The sequence below is a fragment of the Pleurodeles waltl genome, chromosome 4_1 (genome assembly GCF_031143425.1).
Source record: "Pleurodeles waltl isolate 20211129_DDA chromosome 4_1, aPleWal1.hap1.20221129, whole genome shotgun sequence".
NCBI classification, from domain to species: Eukaryota; Metazoa; Chordata; class Amphibia; order Caudata; family Salamandridae; genus Pleurodeles; species Pleurodeles waltl.
Window position 1 is genome coordinate 129,313,619 of NC_090442.1, and position 19,559 is coordinate 129,333,177.

Sequence of the window (19,559 nt, forward strand, 5' to 3'; positions counted from 1 at the left end):
ACACCAGAGGTCCACTTCAACTCTGGCCGGCTGCGACGGGTGCAGTGGTTGCTTTAGGTGTCCGGTTTCTCTCACTTCAGAAGCTGCAGTTAAGGGGGCCTGCATAGGTAGGCTGCAGGCGACTTCAGTGAGTCCAGGAGGAGTCAAACCACGATGGGCTCAGACTCTGGACAGCTGGGGGACCTTGCTGGCCACAGAGGTACACTCCCACTCGGGTCAGTGATGGCAGGTGGAGTGGCGACTTCAGCCGTCGGGTGTCTATGTTTCCACTGGCTGCAGAGTCCTTTCCTTAGAGTTGGTTGGAGAGCAGATCCACTGCTCATGGGAGACTTGGGTCTTTTTCGAAGGCAGGCAGTCCTCCCATGTTTCTGGAGGTTCAGCTGCAGGATGAGGAGTCTTCTGGTGTGGAGTGCATCAAAGAGTGCAGACAGACCCGCGGCATTAGTACTAGGTCAGATGCTTCCTCTTCTCCCCCTCTTTTGTGGATGTGTGTCTTCTTCGTCCTTTTCTTCTTATGTCGTCAGAATCGGAGTTCTGGGGTTCAGGGATGCCACCTAAATACTCAATATAGGGGGCGTTAATGAGAGTGCCAGCTGGCAGCCAATGTGTTGCCCACCTTTAGGGTGACTAAAGCCTTTCTATGACCACTTCCGTTGGGAAGTGGGCATAGCCCTGACTCTACTAGTCTAATTCCTTAAGAACCAAGGTGGAGAAAAGTGGTATCTAATTCAGCTCATCCACATTATGGGTGGTATGAAGTGGGCACACTTCCTAATCTGGCTAATCTTCCCACCTGTCTGGCTGCCAAAAGTGGGGTCCGGACAGGGGGCTTGGCCATCTCCGCCATTTGGAGAGACCTGGGTCGGATTACTAAGGCAGCAAGGCCTCTGAAGCGTCTGACCTGAAATGTCCATCCTGCCTGGGGGAAGGTGTCAACACCTCTACCCAGTGCAGGCTTTTGACCTGACAGCGCTGGCTATCACCTTAGGGAGTCAGAAACATGGCTAAGGTGGCTGTACTGGTCAGGACCAGTCAATTAATGCTTGTAGCTGGCAGAGTTTCAGGGGGCACCGTCCTGGTGCATGTATTGGTGAATCCAACACTGGCATCTGTGTAGGTTCACCAATATGAGATGTTTGATACCAAACATCCCTATCTTCTGTGAAGCCATCATGTAGCAGAGGAACAAATAGTGACCAGTGTCACATGTATTTAAAATGGCGTCCCTGATCACTATGTCTGAAAATCGACAAAGACACAGAAGGGCATTTCTGCACCCTGCCTTAGGATTGTAAGGCTGGCTAGAGGGGTAACTTACATATATTGCATGCAGCGTTAGGGAACATGGCATAGAGACTGTGTACCATGTCACGTTTTCATTTTTGCCTGCACCAAGACAAGCATCCTGCAAGGGCAGCCTGTCATTAGCTTGATGAGGGGTCTCTTAGGGTGGCTGTAAGGAAATGCCTCCTTGGCATGGTTACCCCCTGACTTTTTGCCTTTGCTGATGCTATGTTTTGATTTGAAAGTGTGCTGAGGCCTGCTAACCAGGCCCCAGCACCAGTGTTCTTTCCCTAACCTATACTTTTGTTTTACACAATTGGCACACCCTGGCATCCAGGTAAGTCCCTTGTAACTGGTACCCCTGGTACCAAGGGCCCTGATGCCAGGGAAGGTCTCTAAGGGCTGCAGCATAGCTTATGCCACCCTGGGGACCCCTCACTCAGCACAGACACACTGCTTGCCAGCTTGTGTGTGCTGGTGAGAACAAAACGAGTAAGTCGACATGGCACTCCCCTCAGGGTGCCATGCCAACCTCACACTGCCTATGCAGTATAGATAAGTCACCCCTCTAGCAGGCCTTACAGCCCTAAGGCAGGGTGCACTATACCATAGGTGAGGGCACCAGTGCATGAGCACTGTGCCCCTACAGTGTCTAAGCAAAACCTTAGACATTGTAAGTGCAGGGTAGCCATAAGAGTATATGGTCTGGGAGTCTGTCAAACACGAACTCCACAGCACCATAATGGCTACACTGAAAACTGGGAAGTTTGGTATCAAACTTCTCAGCACAATAAATGCACACTGATGCCAGTGTACATTTTATTGTAAAATACACCCCAGAGGGCACCTTAGAGGTGCCCCCTGAAACTTAAACCAACTACCCGTGTAGGCTGACTGGTTCTAGCAGCCTGCCACACTCGAGACATGTTGCTGGCCACATGGGGAGAGTGCCTTTGTCACTCTGTGGCCTGTAACAAAGCCTGCACTGGGTGGAGATGCTATCACCTCCCCCAGGCAGGAGCTGTAACACCTGGCGGTGAGCCTCAAAGGCTTACCCCCTTTGTTCCAGCACCGCAGGGCACTCCAGCTAGTGGAGTTGCCCGCCCCCTCCGGCCACGGCCCCACTTTTGGCGCAAGGCCGGAGGAGATAATGAGAATAACAAGGAGGAGTCACTGGCCAGTCAGGACAGCCCCTAAGGTGTCCTGAGCTGAAGTGACTAACTTTTAGAAATCCATTCCCCCAATAGGGATAGGAATGTGACCCCCTCCCCTTGGGAGGAGGCACAAAGAGGGTGTACCCACCCTCAGGGCTAGTAGCCATTGGCTACTAACCCCCCCAGACCTAAACACGCCCTTAAATTTAGTATTTAAGGGCTCCCCTGAACCTAAGAATTTAGATTCCTGCAACTTACAAGAAGAAGAGGACTGCTGAGCTGAAAACCCCTGCAGAAGAACAAAGAAGACACCAACTGCTTTGGCCCCAGTCCTACCAGCCTGTCTCCTGCCTTCTAAAGAACCCTGCTCCAGCGATGCTTTCCCCAGGACCAGCGACCTCTGAATCCTCAGAGGACTGCCCTGCTTCAAGAGAAACAAGAAACTCCCGAGGACAGCGGCCCTGTTCCAAAAAGATTGCAACTTTGTTTCAGAGGAGCAGATTTAAAGACCCCTGCAATCCCCGCAAGAAGCTGGAGACTTGCAACACTGCACCCGGCGACCCCGACTCGACTGGTGGAGAACTAACACCTCAGGGAGGACCCTCCGGCAACTCCGAGACTGTGAGTAACCAAAGTTGTCCCCCCTGAGCCCCCACAGCGACGCCTGCAGAGGGAATCCCCAGGCTCCCCCTGACCGCGACTGCCTGACTCTAAAATCCCCACGGCTGGAAAAGACCCTGCACCCGCAGCCCCCAGCACCTGAAGGATCGGAACTCCAGTGCAGGAGTGACCCCCAGGAGGCCCTCTCCCTTGCCCAGGTGGTGGCTACCCCGAGGAGCCCCCCCTTGCCTGCATCGCTGAAGAGACCCCTTGGTCTCCCATTGAAACCTATTGAAAACCAGACGCGTGTTTGCACACTGCACCCAGCCGCCCCAGTGCCGCTGAGGGTGTACTTTTTGTGTGAGCTTGTGTCCCCCCCGGTGCCCTACAAAACCCCCCTGGTCTGCCCTCCGAAGACGCGGGTACTTACTTTAAATGAGATATTACATGTAGAATTTGAACCTGTGGTTCTTAAAATAAACTAAGAAAAGATATTTTTCTATAACAAAAACCTATTGGCCTGGAATTGTCTCCGAGTGTGTGTTCCTCATTTATTGCCTGTGTGTATGTACAACAAATGCTTAACATTACTCCTTTGATAAGCCTACTGCTCGACCACACTACCACAAAATAGAGCATTAGTATTATCTCTTTTTGCCACTTTCTTACCTCTAAGGGGAACCCTTGGACTCTGTGCATACTATTCCTTACTTTGAAATAGTGCATACAGAGCCAACTTCCTACAGTGGCTAAATTCGTGCTGCAGCCCTTAGGGACCCTCTTTAGAACCCCAGGTCCTAGTAACAGGGGAACCATTTACTAGGGATTTAAAGAGGGTAGTGAAGGTTTTGCCAATAGGGGAAAGACGTGTGGCACTAGGGACCTGGTTAGCAGGAACCCAGTTCACTTTCAGTCGAAATGACATCAGATATCAGGCAAAAAGTAGAGGGTAACCATTCCAAAAAGAGGCACTTTCCTACAGAAGTATTCATAAGAAACAGACTATACCCATGGCATTCATAGGCAGCATTATGGAGATTACAAGTCACAGTTCACTCTTGGCTCCTGTTTTCACCTCCCCTTTAGTGGCATTTTTGGGGAGCACGCCTCTGGTGACATAGACCAAAAAGGACCATGTTGCTAGGGGAAATACCACCTCCTAGCTGCACTCACCTGGTAGTAATAGTCGTCTAAGTACGGGTCAGTGCTCTGCAGCTGCATCATCTGGATCTTGGATACCCATAGCTTCTCTCGCTGCATCATGAGGTTGGCGTAAGGGTCCTTCCGTATCTGGTCCTGGTGAGATCCACGGTGTCCCCTGTCCCCTCCTGCTCCATTCAGGTTGCGGTGCTGACTGACCAGAGAGAAGATAATATTTACTGTTACTACATTTAAACAACCCCAAACATATGTGGTATCTCACATTCACTTCTAAGGCTCCTGTAGTGCCAAAGCCGCAACAAATTCTCCAAAGAAAATCTCTGCCTAAGCAAGCAATCAGTGCAGGACTGCATTAATATTTGATGATCCTGTGCACCTAACACCATTGGTGGATGCTGCTTTGTTGCTTTCATCGATATTGCAAGTCAGTGTATAATGATATTCTATTTCCCAGGGTGCGCATACACATCATTTTATAACTGTACTCTGTTTCAATGGTACCTCTAAGAACATTAGGCGACCATGGGTCTCACTCTCTCTGGATTAGTCCCAATTTATATCATCTAAAGCAGGCTCTCCCTTTTTTGACAATCTGACTAATTATACCATCCTAGAAAGGACTGTGCTTGATCAATTAAGACTAGGTGTTAGAGACTTAGAAAGTCTTTCGTTTTCTCAAAGACCGTTTAAGAACACAAGTCATGTGATTCTTAAATGGTTAGGAACACATTTGGGACCGTTATCATTGTCTACTTTCTTGATAACCTAGGCTCCTTTGCAACAATTTCAGCAATGTACAATAGAAATTTATTTTCTCACTTTGCCTCGAAATAACAAAGACCACATCCAGCACTGACTTTGTGTGTGCAGTGCAGAGTGCCTGCCCTGTAATTGTTCATTAATTGAATGTGAAACAGGCAGTCATACATGTTTTGAAGTATACCATCCTAACCTGCTGGAATGTAGTCATGCTACAAAAGGCACCATAAAAACAAGACTCAAATGATTTGCATCATCTATTGTTTTTCTACTTCCTTGCTACACCGAGCAACATTGCCAAGGAGAATAAATGCCATCCACCGACAGGATATTGGGACCTCCTCTGCCCAAAAACATTTTGTGCATCTCCCACATTACTGTAATAACCTCCACAAAATAGTGTAGCCAAGCACAATGGCAAAGTAAGGCAGCTCACTTCACTGAAATCTCCACAGAGATAACATAGAAGTGTTCTTAATTCTGGCAGAGGGTGACAGAGGACAAGCAAGTTCAGACATTTGGAATTAGTTAGCAAATAATCTCTCTTTCAAACATTAGAAGATCAAGCATGCACAACGGCATTAAGTGAGCTTGATGAACCAGAGAATAAATAGAAAAAGGTATTTTACATTTATTTATTTTTTTAACAGCTATACTGCTATTGGGGCTACTTAAGTTTGCTTACAACTTTTTTTCAGTAGTCAAACATTCCTGGCCATAAGTAATCTTTTAGCCCCGTTTGTGGACTACTAGAGACATCTACTGTTGTTTAAGGCCAGATTACCAGGAACAGTAACGTGGTATTACACATACCACATGAGCAAGACAAGCTTGGAGGAAAACCTGTAGCTGAAACTAATCTCCATTTTAGAGTGGCTCCAGGATTTTGAAAAGTTTGTAATAAATACCTTAACCGAACCATAATATCCACTTTCACATACGCCAAGTCTCTACATTAATGACAATGTCCCGGAGCACTGTACCATCAGTGTATGACAAAACTCACTTCCAGCGCACAACCTAGCCTTCAGTCTCAAGGTATGTTATTCAATTTAATTGGTTCACCTAACTCCTACCAGTGTTTCAGTATGATAGAGCTCTACCCCAAGTGCCACCTCAAGAAAGCTATACTGGCTACCAACCCAGTAGCCTTGTCAATTCAAACTGCTCACCCACGTATACACGTTGGACCTGCCTACCTCAACTACTGTCATCACTTCCACCAACCCACCAGGCAATGCACACCACCGCACTCCATCTTTCGTAAGTACCCCTCATACATAGGACCAAGTCAGGAGGATGTTCCTTTTCGTACATTGTTGTCAAATCCTCGAACGACCTTCCACAGCACATCAGGACCTCTCCCATCCCTTCCCAAATTCCTCAAGAAACTAGAAACGTGGCCATTTAACTAGGAGCCCGATTGGCCTACTCATCTACTCCAGCACCTGGATGTCCCTCGAGTTATAAGTGCACTCTACTAAACCTCATTACATAAAAGTGATGCCCCGGATTGCTATCAATACACATATTTACTTACTTTCGATACTCCTGCCTTTGGCTTAGGAGGCGTCGATGTTGTGGATGAAGATATGTTGTGTCCGGGCGGAACATTTGTGGCTGTGGTCTGTAGAAAAAAAAATGCAAGCATGTGTGAGAGTGCATCAAGACAACACTTCTTTAAAAGATAATGATCACATGGCTTTTCCAACATTTATAGAGCCTGGCAGATGAAACTGGTGGGACAAAAAAAAAAAAAACATTCCAAATTGCTTGGGAGCAGGAACCATAGTTGCAGTTAAAGGAATATCAATGGCAGGGTATACTCACAAGAACGCTAATCATGCCAGGCATGCCTAAGGTAGAAAATCCGTATTTAAAATCTTGTATGGAAGGGATTTGATGCAGATGAAACTATAGTTAATGGATCCCACAAAATTAGGACCACACAAAAGAAGCGCAGGGAACAGCACTAGCCCAGATAAAGTGTCCGTGCCCAATTATTACAGACATCTGTGACAATGTATTGTGAGTTATCAAGGTCGTCACAGTTAACCATTCAAATAGAGAAGTGTCCAAAGGCAATTCTATTAGGGAGCCCATTGGAGGGCAGCTACCCATTACACACAAGAAGAGGCAAGCCTATAGCAAGCTTAAAGCAAATCTGTGCATTTAAGAGAAACAATAGTTTTTGATGGTGTGGGGAAAAATCATTAGTACTACCATAGGCTCATGGTGTATTAACATATGGTCCCTGCAAGGCATTCATGAAAATCTGGGACCGATTGTTACCTTATGTGGCTAGAGACTTTAGAAAACTATGGTGCCAAAGGTGAATGGGCCACCTAAGTATTAATGATAGGACCTACAGAGACAGTGCTACTGCAGTTAGATAACAGGTTTAAACACTGATGGGGATACCTCTATTTCAAAGCCTATGTAGGGACCAACTCAGTCTCCTTTTTTTTATTTTTTTTTACGACAATCCTTAGAGTAGTCAAAAGCTGTCTTTTTTCATGAACACCTATACCAATATTTTGGAGATTACCTCTATTATTCAAATTACTATAAAGATGTTCCCAAACAACTGTCCTTTACTGCAAGTCATTCGCATCAGACACTTCACTAAAGCATTCCCCAGAAACAGGATCCAATCACAAACCAAGTAAAAGAGGAATACATTTTTCTATCTCTCCAGGAGATAATTGTGTACAAAGGAAAAGAGGGGAAGTATCAGATAGTTCCTCCCTGTTGACCAGCTGAGAGGAAGGACAAGAAGAATATATATGCCAACTCTCAAACATTTTAACCAAAAATATTTTTACCCCCGTTTCACTTCCTCTCGCCTCAAGTTAAATTGGCAGGGAGGATCAGGTATGTAGGAAAGAAATCACCACTAGATTGCTAACCCAGAAAGAAGAAAATGAGTTACTTACTCATAATGAAAATGTCACTTACCCAGTGTACATCTGTTCGTGGCATCAGTCGCAGTAGATTCGCATGTTTTGCAATAGCTCGCCATCTGGTGTTGGGCCGGAGTGTTACAAGTTGTTTTTCTTCGAAGAAGTCTTTCGAGTCACGGGACCGAGTGACTCCTCCTTTTGTCTCCATTGCGCATGGGCGTCGACTCCATCTTCGATTGTTTTTCCCCGCAGAGGGTGAGGTAGGAGTTGAATTGTAGTAATAGTGCCCATGCAATGGAGTGACTAAGTATGCACCTATTTAAGGTTGAGATGATACATATATAAATAGTTGAAGGTAACTTCCAAACTGCTACAGGCTCCCGGGGAGGCGGGTGGGCACATGCGAATCTACTGCGACTGATGCCACGAACAGATGTACACTGGGTAAGTGACATTTTCAGTTCAATGGCATCTGTCGCTGTAGATACGCATGTTTTGCATAGACTAGTAAGCAGTTATCTCCCCAAAAGCGGTGGATCAGCCTGTAGGAGTGGAAGTAGTTTGAAATAATGTTCTTAGTACGGCTTGACCTACTGTGGCTTGTTGTGCGGATAACACGTCTACACAGTAGTGCTTGGTGAATGTGTGAGGCGTAGACCATGTGGCTGCCTTACATATTTCTTGCATTGGGATGTTTCCTAGAAAGGCCATGGTAGCACCTTTCTTTCTGGTTGAGTGTGCCCTTGGTGTAATGGGCAGCTGTCGTTTAGCTTTAAGGTAGCAGATTTGGATGCATTTAACTATCCATCTGGCTATACCTGGTTTTGATATTGGGTTTCCTGCATGAGGTTTTTGAAATGCAATAAATAGTTGTTTAGTCTTTCTGATGTTTTTTGTTCTGTCAATGTAATACATCAATGCTCTTTTGACATCTAATGTATGTAGTGCCCTTTCAGCTACGGTATCTGGCTGTGGAAAGAACACTGGAAGTTCCACTGTTTGATTTAGATGGAACGGTGAAATAACCTTTGGCAAAAATTTAGGATTGGTCCTTAGGACGACCTTATTCTTGTGTAGTTGTATAAAAGGTTCCTGTATTGTAAACGCCTGAATCTCGCTTACTCTTCTTAGGGAAGTAATGGCGATGAGAAATGCCACCTTCCAGGTTAGGAACTGTATTTCGCAGGAGTGCATGGGTTCAAAAGGTGGACCCATAAGTCTAGTTAGGACAACATTTAGGTTCCATGAAGGAACAGGTGGTGTTCTTGGTGGTATAATTCTCCTAAGGCCCTCCATGAATGCTTTAATGACTGGTATCTTATATAGGGAAGTTGAATAGGTAGTCTGCAGGTATGCAGATATTGCTGCAAGGTGTATTTTAATGGAAGAGAAAGCCAGGTTAGATTTTTGTAAGTGAAGCAAGTAACCCACTACATGTTCTGGAGTTGTGTGTAATGGTTGTATTTGATTAATATGGCAGTAGCAAACAAACCTCTTCCATTTACTTGCATAGCAGTGCCTGGAGGATGGCCTTCTGGCTTGTTTTATGACTTCCATACATTCTTGGGTAAGTTGTAAGTGCCCGAATTCTAGGATTTCAGGAGCCAGATTGCTAGATTCAGCGATGCTGGATCTGGGTGTCTGATCTTTTGGTTGTGTTGTGTCAACAGATCTGGCCTGTTGGGCAATTTGATGCTAGGTCTAGCAGCGTTGTGTACCAGGGTTGCCTTGCCCAAGTTGGTGCTATTAATATGAGTTTGAGTTTGTTTTGACTGAGTTTGTTTACCAGGTAAGGAAGGAGAGGGAGAGGAGGAAAAGCGTAAGCAAATATCCCTGACCAGTTCATCCATAGGGCATTGCCTTGGGACTGTTTGTGTGGGTATCTGGATGCGAAGTTTTGGCATTTTGCGTTCTCCTTTGTCGCAAACAAGTCTATCTGAGGTGTTCCCCAGAGTTTGAAATAAGTGTTCAGAATTTGGGGGTGAATTTCCCATTCGTGGACCTGTTGGTGATCTCGAGAGAGATTGTCTGCGAGTTGATTTTGGATCCCTGGTATAAATTGTGCTATTAGGCGAATTTGGTTGTGAATTGCCCAACGCCAAATCTTTTGTGCTAGCAGGCTTAACTGCGTGGAGTGCGTCCCCCCTTGCTTGTTTAGATAATACATTGTTGTCATGTTGTCTGTTTTGACGAGAATGTATTTGTGAACTATTATTGGCTGGAAAGCTTTTAGTGCTTGAAAAACTGCTAGAAGTTCTAGGTGATTTATATGCAGTTTTGTTTGATGTACGTTCCATTGTCCTTGTATGCTGTGTTGATCGAGGTGTGCTCCCCACCCTGTCATGGAAGCATCTGTTGTTATTACGTATTGTGGCACTGGGTCTTGGAAAGGCCGCCCTTTGTTTAAATTTATGTTGTTCCACCACAGAAGCGAGAGGTAAGTTTGGCGGTCTATTAACACCAGATCTAGAAGGTGACCCTGTGCTTGTGACCATTGTGATGCTAGGCACTGTTGTAAGGGCCTCATGTGCAGTCTTGCGTTTGGGACAATGGCTATGCATGAAGACATCATGCCTAGGAGTTGTAGTACCATCTTTGCTTGTATCCTTTGTGTTGGATACGTGCGTTGTATGATGGTGTTGAAATTTTGAATTCTTTGTGGACTTGGAGTGGCTACTCCTTTTGATGTGTCTATTATGGCTCCCAGGTATTGTTGTACCTTGCGCGGCAGAATTTTGGATTTTGTGAAATTGACGGTGAACCCTAGTTTGAAGAGGGTTTGTATGATATGATTTGTGTGATTTGAGCACTCTATTAACGAATGGGCCTTGATTAGCCAGTCGTCTAGATATGGGAACACATGTATTTGCTGCCTTCTTATGTGTGCAGCGACTACCGCTAGACATTTGGTAAAGACTCTTGGTGCGGTTGTTAATCCGAAAGGCAGTACCTTGAATTGGTAATGTATTCCCTTGAATACAAACCTTAGGTATTTCCTGTGCGATGGGTGTATTGGTATATGGAAATAAGCATCCTTGAGGTCTAAAGTTGCCATGTAGTCGTGTAGTTTTAGCAATGGCAATACTTCTTGTAGTGTGACCATGTGAAAGTGGTCTGATTTGATGAAAGTGTTCACTACTCTGAGGTCTAGGATTGGTCTCAGCGTTTTGTCCTTCTTTGGTATCAGAAAGTACAGTGAGTAAACTCCTGTGTTTATTTGTGTGTTTGGCACTAATTCGATTGCATTCTTTTGCAATAGTGCCTGCACTTCTATCTCCAGGAGATTGGAATGGTGTGTTGTCAAATGTTGTGCTTTTGGTGGTATGTTTGGAGGGAATTGTAGAAATTCTATGCAATAACCATGTTGGATAATTGCTAGAACCCAAGTGTCTGTAGTGATTTCCTCCCATGCTTTGTAATAATGACTTATTCTTTCCCCCACTGGTGTTGTGTGGAGGGGGTGAGTGACATGTGAGTCACTGTTTAGTAGTAGGGGTTTTGGGGCTCTGAAATCTTCCTCTATTCCTAGGGAATTGCCCTCCTCTATATTGTCCCCGAAAACCTCCTCTATACTGTCCCTGGTAACTGGACGGTGTTGCTTGTGAGGTGCTGGCTTGTGTGCTCTGCCCCCGAAACCCCCCTCGAAAGGGTGTTTTACGGAATGTGCTGTAATTCCCTCTGCTCTGCAGGGAGTAGAGTGCGCCCATGGCTTTGGCAGTGTCCGTATCTTTTTTGAGTTTCTCAATCGCTGTGTCCACTTCCGGACCGAACAGTTCTTTTTCGTTAAAAGGCATATTGAGAACTGCTTGTTGAATCTCTGGTTTAAATCCAGACGTTCGGAGCCATGCATGCCTTCTGATAGTTACAGATGTATTAATTGTCCGTGCAGCTGTATCTGCAGCGTCCATGGAGGAGCGGATCTGGTTGTTGGAAATGGTCTGTCCCTCCTCAACCACTTGTTTTGCCCTATTTTGTAAGTCCTTGGGCAGATGTTCAATGAGATGTTGCATCTCGTCCCAGTGGGCTCTGTCATAGCGCGCAAGTAGTGCCTGGGAGTTCGCGATGCGCCACTGGTTTGCAGCTTGTGCTGCGACTCTCTTACCAGCTGCATCGAACTTGCGGCTTTCTTTATCTGGGGGTGGTGCATCTCCAGATGTGTGGGAGTTGGCCCTTTTCCTAGCTGCTCCTACAACGACAGAGTCTGGTGGCAGCTGTGTAGTGATGAAAACCGGGTCTGTAGGAGGCGCCTTATACTTTTTTTCCACCCTTGGTGTAATTGCCCTACTTTTGACCGGCTCCTTAAAGATTTCTTTTGCGTGCCGGAGCATACCAGGGAGCATAGGCAGGCTTTGGTATGAGCTGTGGGTGGAGGAGAGTGTGTTGAATAAAAAATCATCCTCGACCTGTTCTGAGTGGAGGCTTACGTTGTGAAATTGTGCTGCTCTAGCCACCACTTGAGAATACGCGGTGCTGTCCTCTGGTGGAGATGGCTTCGTAGGGTATGCCTCCGGGCTGTTATCTGACACTGGGGCGTCGTATAGGTCCCATCCGTCTTGATCTTGGTCACCCTGACTTATGGTGGTGTGAGCTGGGGAGTGTGATGGAGTTTGTGCTGGTGAGACGTTAATCACGGGCGGAGGAGAGGGTGGTGGGGTAACTCTTTTCACCACTTTTGGTTGTGGTGTCTGTTCAGTTTGGAACTCCAACCTTCTCTTTCTTCTAATGGGGGGAAGGGTGCTTATTTTACCTGTCCCCTGCTGTATGAAAATACGCTTTTGCGTATGGTCCACATCAGTTGATTGTAGCTCTTCCTCAAACCTATGCTTTTGCATTTGGGAGGTTAGCGAGTGCTCTTCTGTATAAGAGCCTGAAGCTGGGTCGCTTGCAGTTTGTTTCGGGATCGAAACCCTGTCTGCGTGTTTTTTCGGCTCCGAGGTGACTTTTTTCATTTTCGGGGCCGAAACCTCTCGGCGTCGATCTTCTTCGGTGCCGCTGTCTCGGCGTCGAGCCGTGTCCACACCGGTATCTCGGTGTCGAGGCTTGTCTCCAGCACTTTCTCGGTCCCGAGAAGGCTGCGTTCCGGTGTCTCGACCGGAGTCGGACGATCTCAGCACTGTTTGGGCCTTTTTCGGTGCCGACGGTCGGTCACCGAATTTATGGGTGGAGCCATGGCCTGAAGGCAGTGGCGTCCCCTGGGCCTTGTAAATCTTCCTCTGTGTGGTTTTCGACGTCTTACTCACGGTTTGTGTATCGTCGAATCCTTCGGAGTCCGATTCTTGGATCGAAAAGGATCCCTCCTCTTCTTGTTCCTCGAACTCCCGGTGGGCTGTCGGCGCGGACGCCATCTGAAGTCTTCTGGCTCGACGGTCTCGGAGAGTTTTTCGGGACCGGAACGCACGACAGGCCTCGCAGGTGTCTTCGCTGTGCTCAGGTGACAGGCACAGGTTACAGACCAAGTGTTGGTCTGTATAGGGGTATTTATTGTGGCATTTGGGGCAGAAACGGAACGGGGTCCGTTCCATCGGCGTTGTTCACGCGCTTGAATCTTTTCCAGTCGAAGTGGGAGTCTCACAGTACTATAATAAAGCAATATGCATCACTATCCTTTATTTTTGCAACACTTGTGTGGTTCTTTCTTGTGTGAGAATTACTGTCCGACTACTGTGGTATTGCAAGTGCTTTAAATTCCTCCTGGGTACGCTTTGCTGCTCACCTCAGATACCCCTAGAGAGCTTTCGCTATCTGGACACCTAAAAACTATTACCAAGGGTTGCCTGAACTCAGTATAGGGTGCCACACCATAGGTGTACACCAAAAACTGAGCCAGCCTCCTACATTGGTGGTGCAGCGGTGAAAAGACACTAGCATTGCTTTACCACTTAATCAGCAGTGACCCTCCATAAGTAAGCTCACTACTAACTATTAGTTACACACTAAAGTAGAAACTTCGGGAACTTCCACACTTTTTGTTTGGGTAGTCGGGGTCTAGAATAGCCCTTTCTCCAAACTTTTAAAGTTCAGAACTTTAGAGTGGGTAGATACACTACTCTAACACCTTGTCCTTAGTTGAGGGAGTGGACCAGACTCAGACGTCTAGGTATGGAGGTCTTAGGTTCAAGGAACTTAGGACCCTGTGTACAGCTAGGAAACTTAGGACAGGTAGCAAACCTACCAAAACTATCCTTCTAGACTTACTTATTCAGGATGACGCTCAGAATCCTGATAGTGAAGGAGAATTAGATGAGAGGGTGAACCAACAGTTTCAGAAAAGGAAGTAACAGGTACTTCCTATGGCCACACTGGACAGAACCATCAGGATTCTGGAGAGAACTTTGAACCTGCAGGGGGCTGTGCTGGAAGCACAAGAAGAGGGTTGTACACAAACACTGAAAAGAGAGCTGTGCACAGCATCAGCACTGGGCCTCCCAGATTACAGTAAGGCTTTCCACTTACTCAAACATGGATATTTTTACTGACCGGTGGCATACTACTTTGCCACCTTAGACCCAGTCGCTGCAGCGCTTCCGCCATGTTTGAGTGCAGTGCCTGCCACAGCCCTGGCGGTGGAACAATAAAAAAATGTAGTGTTGGCACACACCCTACTTCTACATGTTACCCATGCCGTAGACACATTAACAACAAAGTCCTAGTACCTCACAAATGCACGTCTCACTTAGTATGACCGGACACTGTTGGCACCACACATTATCATCAAAAGGTGCATCACTCTAAACCCAGCCTGCTTGTTGCCAACTGAAAGAGACTATGATGACCCAACAACAGACAATGCTTTTCATGATTGTATACTAGCAGTTGATAGACATACCACGGTGTGACCAGATATCAGTGACACGCCAATTCCGACATAGAGGGGTATCTGTTTGCTGACGAGTCTTGCATCAGAGATGATACTGGGACACTTCAGGTGTCCTATGCAGTAGACATGGTCAGAAAATTACTCTAAGAGTCAAGGTTGACAACAATAAAAAGAAAAGTGCCCAAGAGGCGGAACTAGTGGCACTAATGAGGGCTTGCAAGCTGGCTGAGGGGAAAGCAGTAAATAGCTACACGGGCAGCCAGTATGCATTTGGAGTAACACTCGATTTTGGTCAGCTCTGGGCAATGAGGGGATTCCTGACCGCTGCAGGCCAAGAAGTAAATCATGCTTCACAGACTGCTGATCTTTTGCAACCACTACTCTTGCCCAGGAAAGTTACCATTGTTAAATGTGCAGCTCATACTCCTTCTAAAGACTGTTTCCAAAGGAAATGAATTAATTGATGGTGAAGCCAAAAGAACAGCACTAACTAGGAGCAACTATGCAATGGTGCAGATGACATCTGCCCCACAGGTAAGAGACGACTGCACATATTTTGAGTCCAAATGTATTCAAAAGGCCGGAGAATAGGTGCAGGAGAAATGGGAGAGGGGAGGTTCTGTGCAGAAAAAAGAGAGGGTATGGACAGGTCCAAGTGGAAGGATTTGTTTCCGTCAGCAATGCTCCGTTCTATGGCTTGTCTTTTCCATGGTCCTTCACACGTCGGACATGACGGAATGATTCACATGTTTTCTCAATGTTGGTACAGCACTAAATTTCGCCAATATGCTGAATATTTGTGTGACAATGCACTGTTTGTGCCCAGTATAACACAAGGAAGGATACACCAACAGCACCAGGACACTGCACAAACCATCGCTAAAATGCCTTTTAAAAGGAACTTATCCCATGTTTTGGAGACACAGCCCTTTCTAGCTCCGACAATGGACCTGGCTTTATCTCCCAAGAAATTCAGGGAGCATGCAGGGGGCTGGAAGTCACACAGAAACTGCATTGTTCATATCATCCACCAGCCACAGGAGCTGTTGAGAGGAAGAATGGGGTGCTGAAAAATAAGATAGGGAAGTTTTGTGCATCCACTGAATTCTCCTGGATTGATGCACTGCCACTAGCCTTGTTGGCCATGGAAAGCACTCCTGATAGAGGGACAAATTTGAGTCCCCACAATATTTTGTTTGGGAGCCCTATGAATATTCTAGGCTACATGTATACTGCTCCACTATCAGTATCAGATCTACTGTTACAATATTACAAGAAACTAACAAGTATGGTGTTATCTTCACCGCCAGGTGCTGCAGGCCTTACCTAAAGCGGACACACCACCAAAACACGGGCTGCAGCCTGGTGACTGGGTTTGGGTGGAGGCCCACACCAGACAACAATGCCTTCAACCACAGTGGGAGGGAACATATCAGTCAAGTTCACATGACCACTGCCACAGCTGTCAAGTGCAAGGGGCAGACCTCCTGGAACCATACCTGCTGTACCAAAGAGGCAGCGGAGCCAAGTGATTGACAGCAGACACCAGAGATGACACCAGCATTTCCAACACCAGAGGTTCTGTCAACAACCCCACGTTACATCCTCCGTTCCACAATGGTAGCAGGTGGGCACTGACACGGCTGCTTGTGCTGCACTTTCCATAGGAAAAAGGGTGCAAGCAAGCCCTGTGCTGATTCCTCGTGGGACCGAGGGTGCATGCAGGTCCTGTTTCAGTTGATCCACAGAAGTACCTAGTGAGGATCATGTGTTAGACAACCTCTGATGTCACACAGGAGGGTACCAACGACTGAAGATAACTGATTGTAATTTTCTACAGATTCTGATCTGCAATAGCTAGAACATATCATCAAAAGGGGAGACAGATTTAACAAATAGACAGACTGCAACTATAATGCTTAAGAATTTCCTTACTTCCGTCACAACAATGCCCACTCCAAGAACAACGAAGAAAGAAAGTGACCCTATATCATTTGTACCCCTATCCCAGGAATAATAGTAACAACTATAATATTATTTGCAGATAAAATATCCATACCTTTTCTAGATGGACCCAGTACCCTGAATGAGAATGAAATGACCTGGTAATGGTTGGAGGGGGGGGGGAGGGGGGGGGACTAGGGGAGCTGGGAGAGGTGAGAAATAAAGAACAGGTGGAATAGAGTGAGTATAAGGAAACACATGCTGGAAATACTTTTGTACAAATGGTAAACATGTATGTGGAAATGGCCAACATATTGGGTTGTTACATGTGTACACATCTGCCAACGTACTCTGAAGACATGATGAATTACACAGCCATTCCTGTTAGCAGACATGTAGGCTATAAGATAGTCAACAAGTTAATACAGCAACATTTAGGGGCACCCGTTAGGTTCACAAGGATATTCCCTAATCAGCGCAGATCCCAAAACAGCACCTCATGTGCCCCCAGACAGGATATCAGATACTGTTAGATCATCTCAGGGCGATGGAGCAACAAGAAATAGATAAGAAGGGGGAACCAACAGATTGGCACTCCCCAGGAAACAGGACTGCAGAGAGCGTGGGCATTCCCTATTTAAGGATTCACCATAACACAGTCCCACCATGGTGCATAAGATACAACAAGGGTAGTAGCCCAGTGGTAAAAATTGTAGATAGCGAACTATGTTCCATATTTAAATTCCTTTGTCCTTCTGCAGATTTTCCCCTACCCAACTGTGAGAGAGCTACGACCGACACAAAGGTTAACATATATGTAGGCATTAGCAGATGCCACACCTATACAAATTTGGATAAGATAAGGAATGGTCCCAAGATGTTGTCAATAGGCCAATCAGAGCCACAGGGATTTTTCTACAGATGAGGGAACAGAGCATATTTTCGACTACCTGATGGATTCTATGTCACCAATATGTCCCTGGTACCATACCTACACAACCCAAGAGCTCGCAGGAAAAGAAACCCTCCATGGTTTGAAACTGCCCTATCAATTGCTAATGGCAAGGTGTAGGAAAGTAGCCTCTTTCTAGCTTGGTTCCCTCCACTTTTGGCCTGTGTCTGTGTGTTTGACTGTGTTCACTGGGATCCTGCTAACCAAGACCCCAGTGATTATGCTCTCTCCTCTAAATTTGGTTGCTGGTAACTTTTCCTTCCCACAATTGGCATACTGGTCTACCGATGTAAATCCCTGGTATATGGTACCTAGGTACCCAGGGCATTGGAGTTCCAGGGGATCCCTATGGGCTGCGGCAGGTATTCTGCCACACAGGCAAAGGGTCCTGCAGGGCTGACATTGCAGTCTGTGGGAACCGGGTGCATGCACCCGTTTTCACTACAGGTCACTGCACCAGGTCACTGTAAGTCATCCCTATAGTAGGGCCTCAGCCCAGAGGGCCGGGTGCAGGTACCTGTGTGTGAGGGCACCTCTGCCCACTGTCTTTGGGGGACCTTCTGAACTTTACAGGCCCTCTCCAGAGCAGCAAACCATTTCTGGATGTCACCCCCCACCTTGTATGGGGGAAACAAGCTTGCTAAGGGTTCTAGAATCAAGAATTCTCCCCGAACCTAGGTTCCCTGGAACCAAAGTTACTGCAGTCACCATGGGGTGCTAACCCCATCCCCTGCCTCTTTCTCTATACTGCCAAGGCCTCCCAGTCTAGGGCTACCTGTTGCTGCTGCAGCCTCAGCCTGGCCTCCTCCAGCCTCAGTTTCCTGAGGTCCCAATCTAAGGAGTGCTCTTCTGGAGTTGAGCAGTTTGTCCCCTCAGACACTGAGGTGGCATGAGAGTGATAGGATGAGAACCTGTCCCTAGGCTTACTAACCCTTTGAACTAGTCCTCTAGGAACAAAGGGGGGGGGGGGGGGGGGTTAGGGAGGGCTACTAACATGGCCACCTTTGGCACTACCTGTAGTGCTCCCAGCTACACTAGGGGTTTACTAGAGACCCTGTGATCCTCTGAGGGACCCTCCTCAGTGTTCAGATCCCCTCTTTGTTGGGAGTTTGGGGGGGGGGGGGGGGTTTGGGCAGGGGGGGAGAGGTGCAGGGGGAGTAGACTATATTTCCTCCTCCTCCCCCTGGCTACCAGTTTGTTCCTGGTCATCCTGGAGGAGCAGGCCAAGAAGCAGAGTCTTGTTAGGGTTCCTCCCGGTCTTCAGGTTCCTACTCTTGCACACTTCCTTCAGTTCCTGAAAAGTGAGATCCTCATAGTGAGAATCCATGTACTGAGATGTGCTAGGTGAAGACATGTTTGTGTTAGAGTGGAATAAGGTGTGCCTAATCTCCCCAACTTCTAGTCTCTCTTTAGAGAAGTTTGGAGCAGGGGCTATGCCAGACCCCTCTCTTACCCAGACTTTAAGAGACTATCCCTGCTACTAGGTGTAGGAAGTTGGCTCTGTATGTGCTATTTCAAAGTAAGGAATAGCATGCACAGAGTCCAAGGGTTCCCCTTAGAGGGAAAATAGTGGTAAAAAGAGATAATACTAATGCTCTATTTTTGTGGTAGTGTGGTCGAGCAGTAGGCTTATCCAAGGAGTAGTGTTAAGCATTTGTTGTACATACACATAGACAATAAATGAGTTACACACACTCAGAGACAAATCCAGCCAATAGGTTTTGTATAGAAAAATATCTTTTCTTAGTTTATTTTAAGAACCACAGGTTCAAATTTAACATGTAATATCTTGTTTGAAAGGTATTGCAGGTAAGTACATTAGGAACTTTGAATCATTTCAATTGCATGTATACTTTTCAAGTTATTCACAAATAGCTATTTTAAAAGTGGACACAGTGCAATTTTCACAGTTCCTGGGGGAGGTAAGTTTTTGTTAGTTTTACCAGGTAAGTAAGACACTTACAGGGTTCAGTTCTTGGTCCAAG

At 46.5% G+C, this 19,559-nt stretch overlaps 1 protein-coding gene across 1 annotated transcript in view; it reads right to left on the minus strand.

Annotated features, from left to right (window-relative positions):
* The window catches only part of PATL1 (PAT1 homolog 1, processing body mRNA decay factor), a 260,927-nt gene that overhangs the window by 145,544 nt on the left and 95,824 nt on the right, over nucleotides 1–19,559 (minus strand). Inside the window, exons 9-10 of the mRNA XM_069227876.1 lie at nucleotides 6,499–6,585; nucleotides 4,212–4,392 (exon numbers count right to left, since the gene is read on the minus strand). Of these exons, the coding sequence (XP_069083977.1) occupies nucleotides 4,212–4,392; nucleotides 6,499–6,585 (268 nt within the window). The remainder of the gene's footprint in view (nucleotides 1–4,211; nucleotides 4,393–6,498; nucleotides 6,586–19,559) is intronic.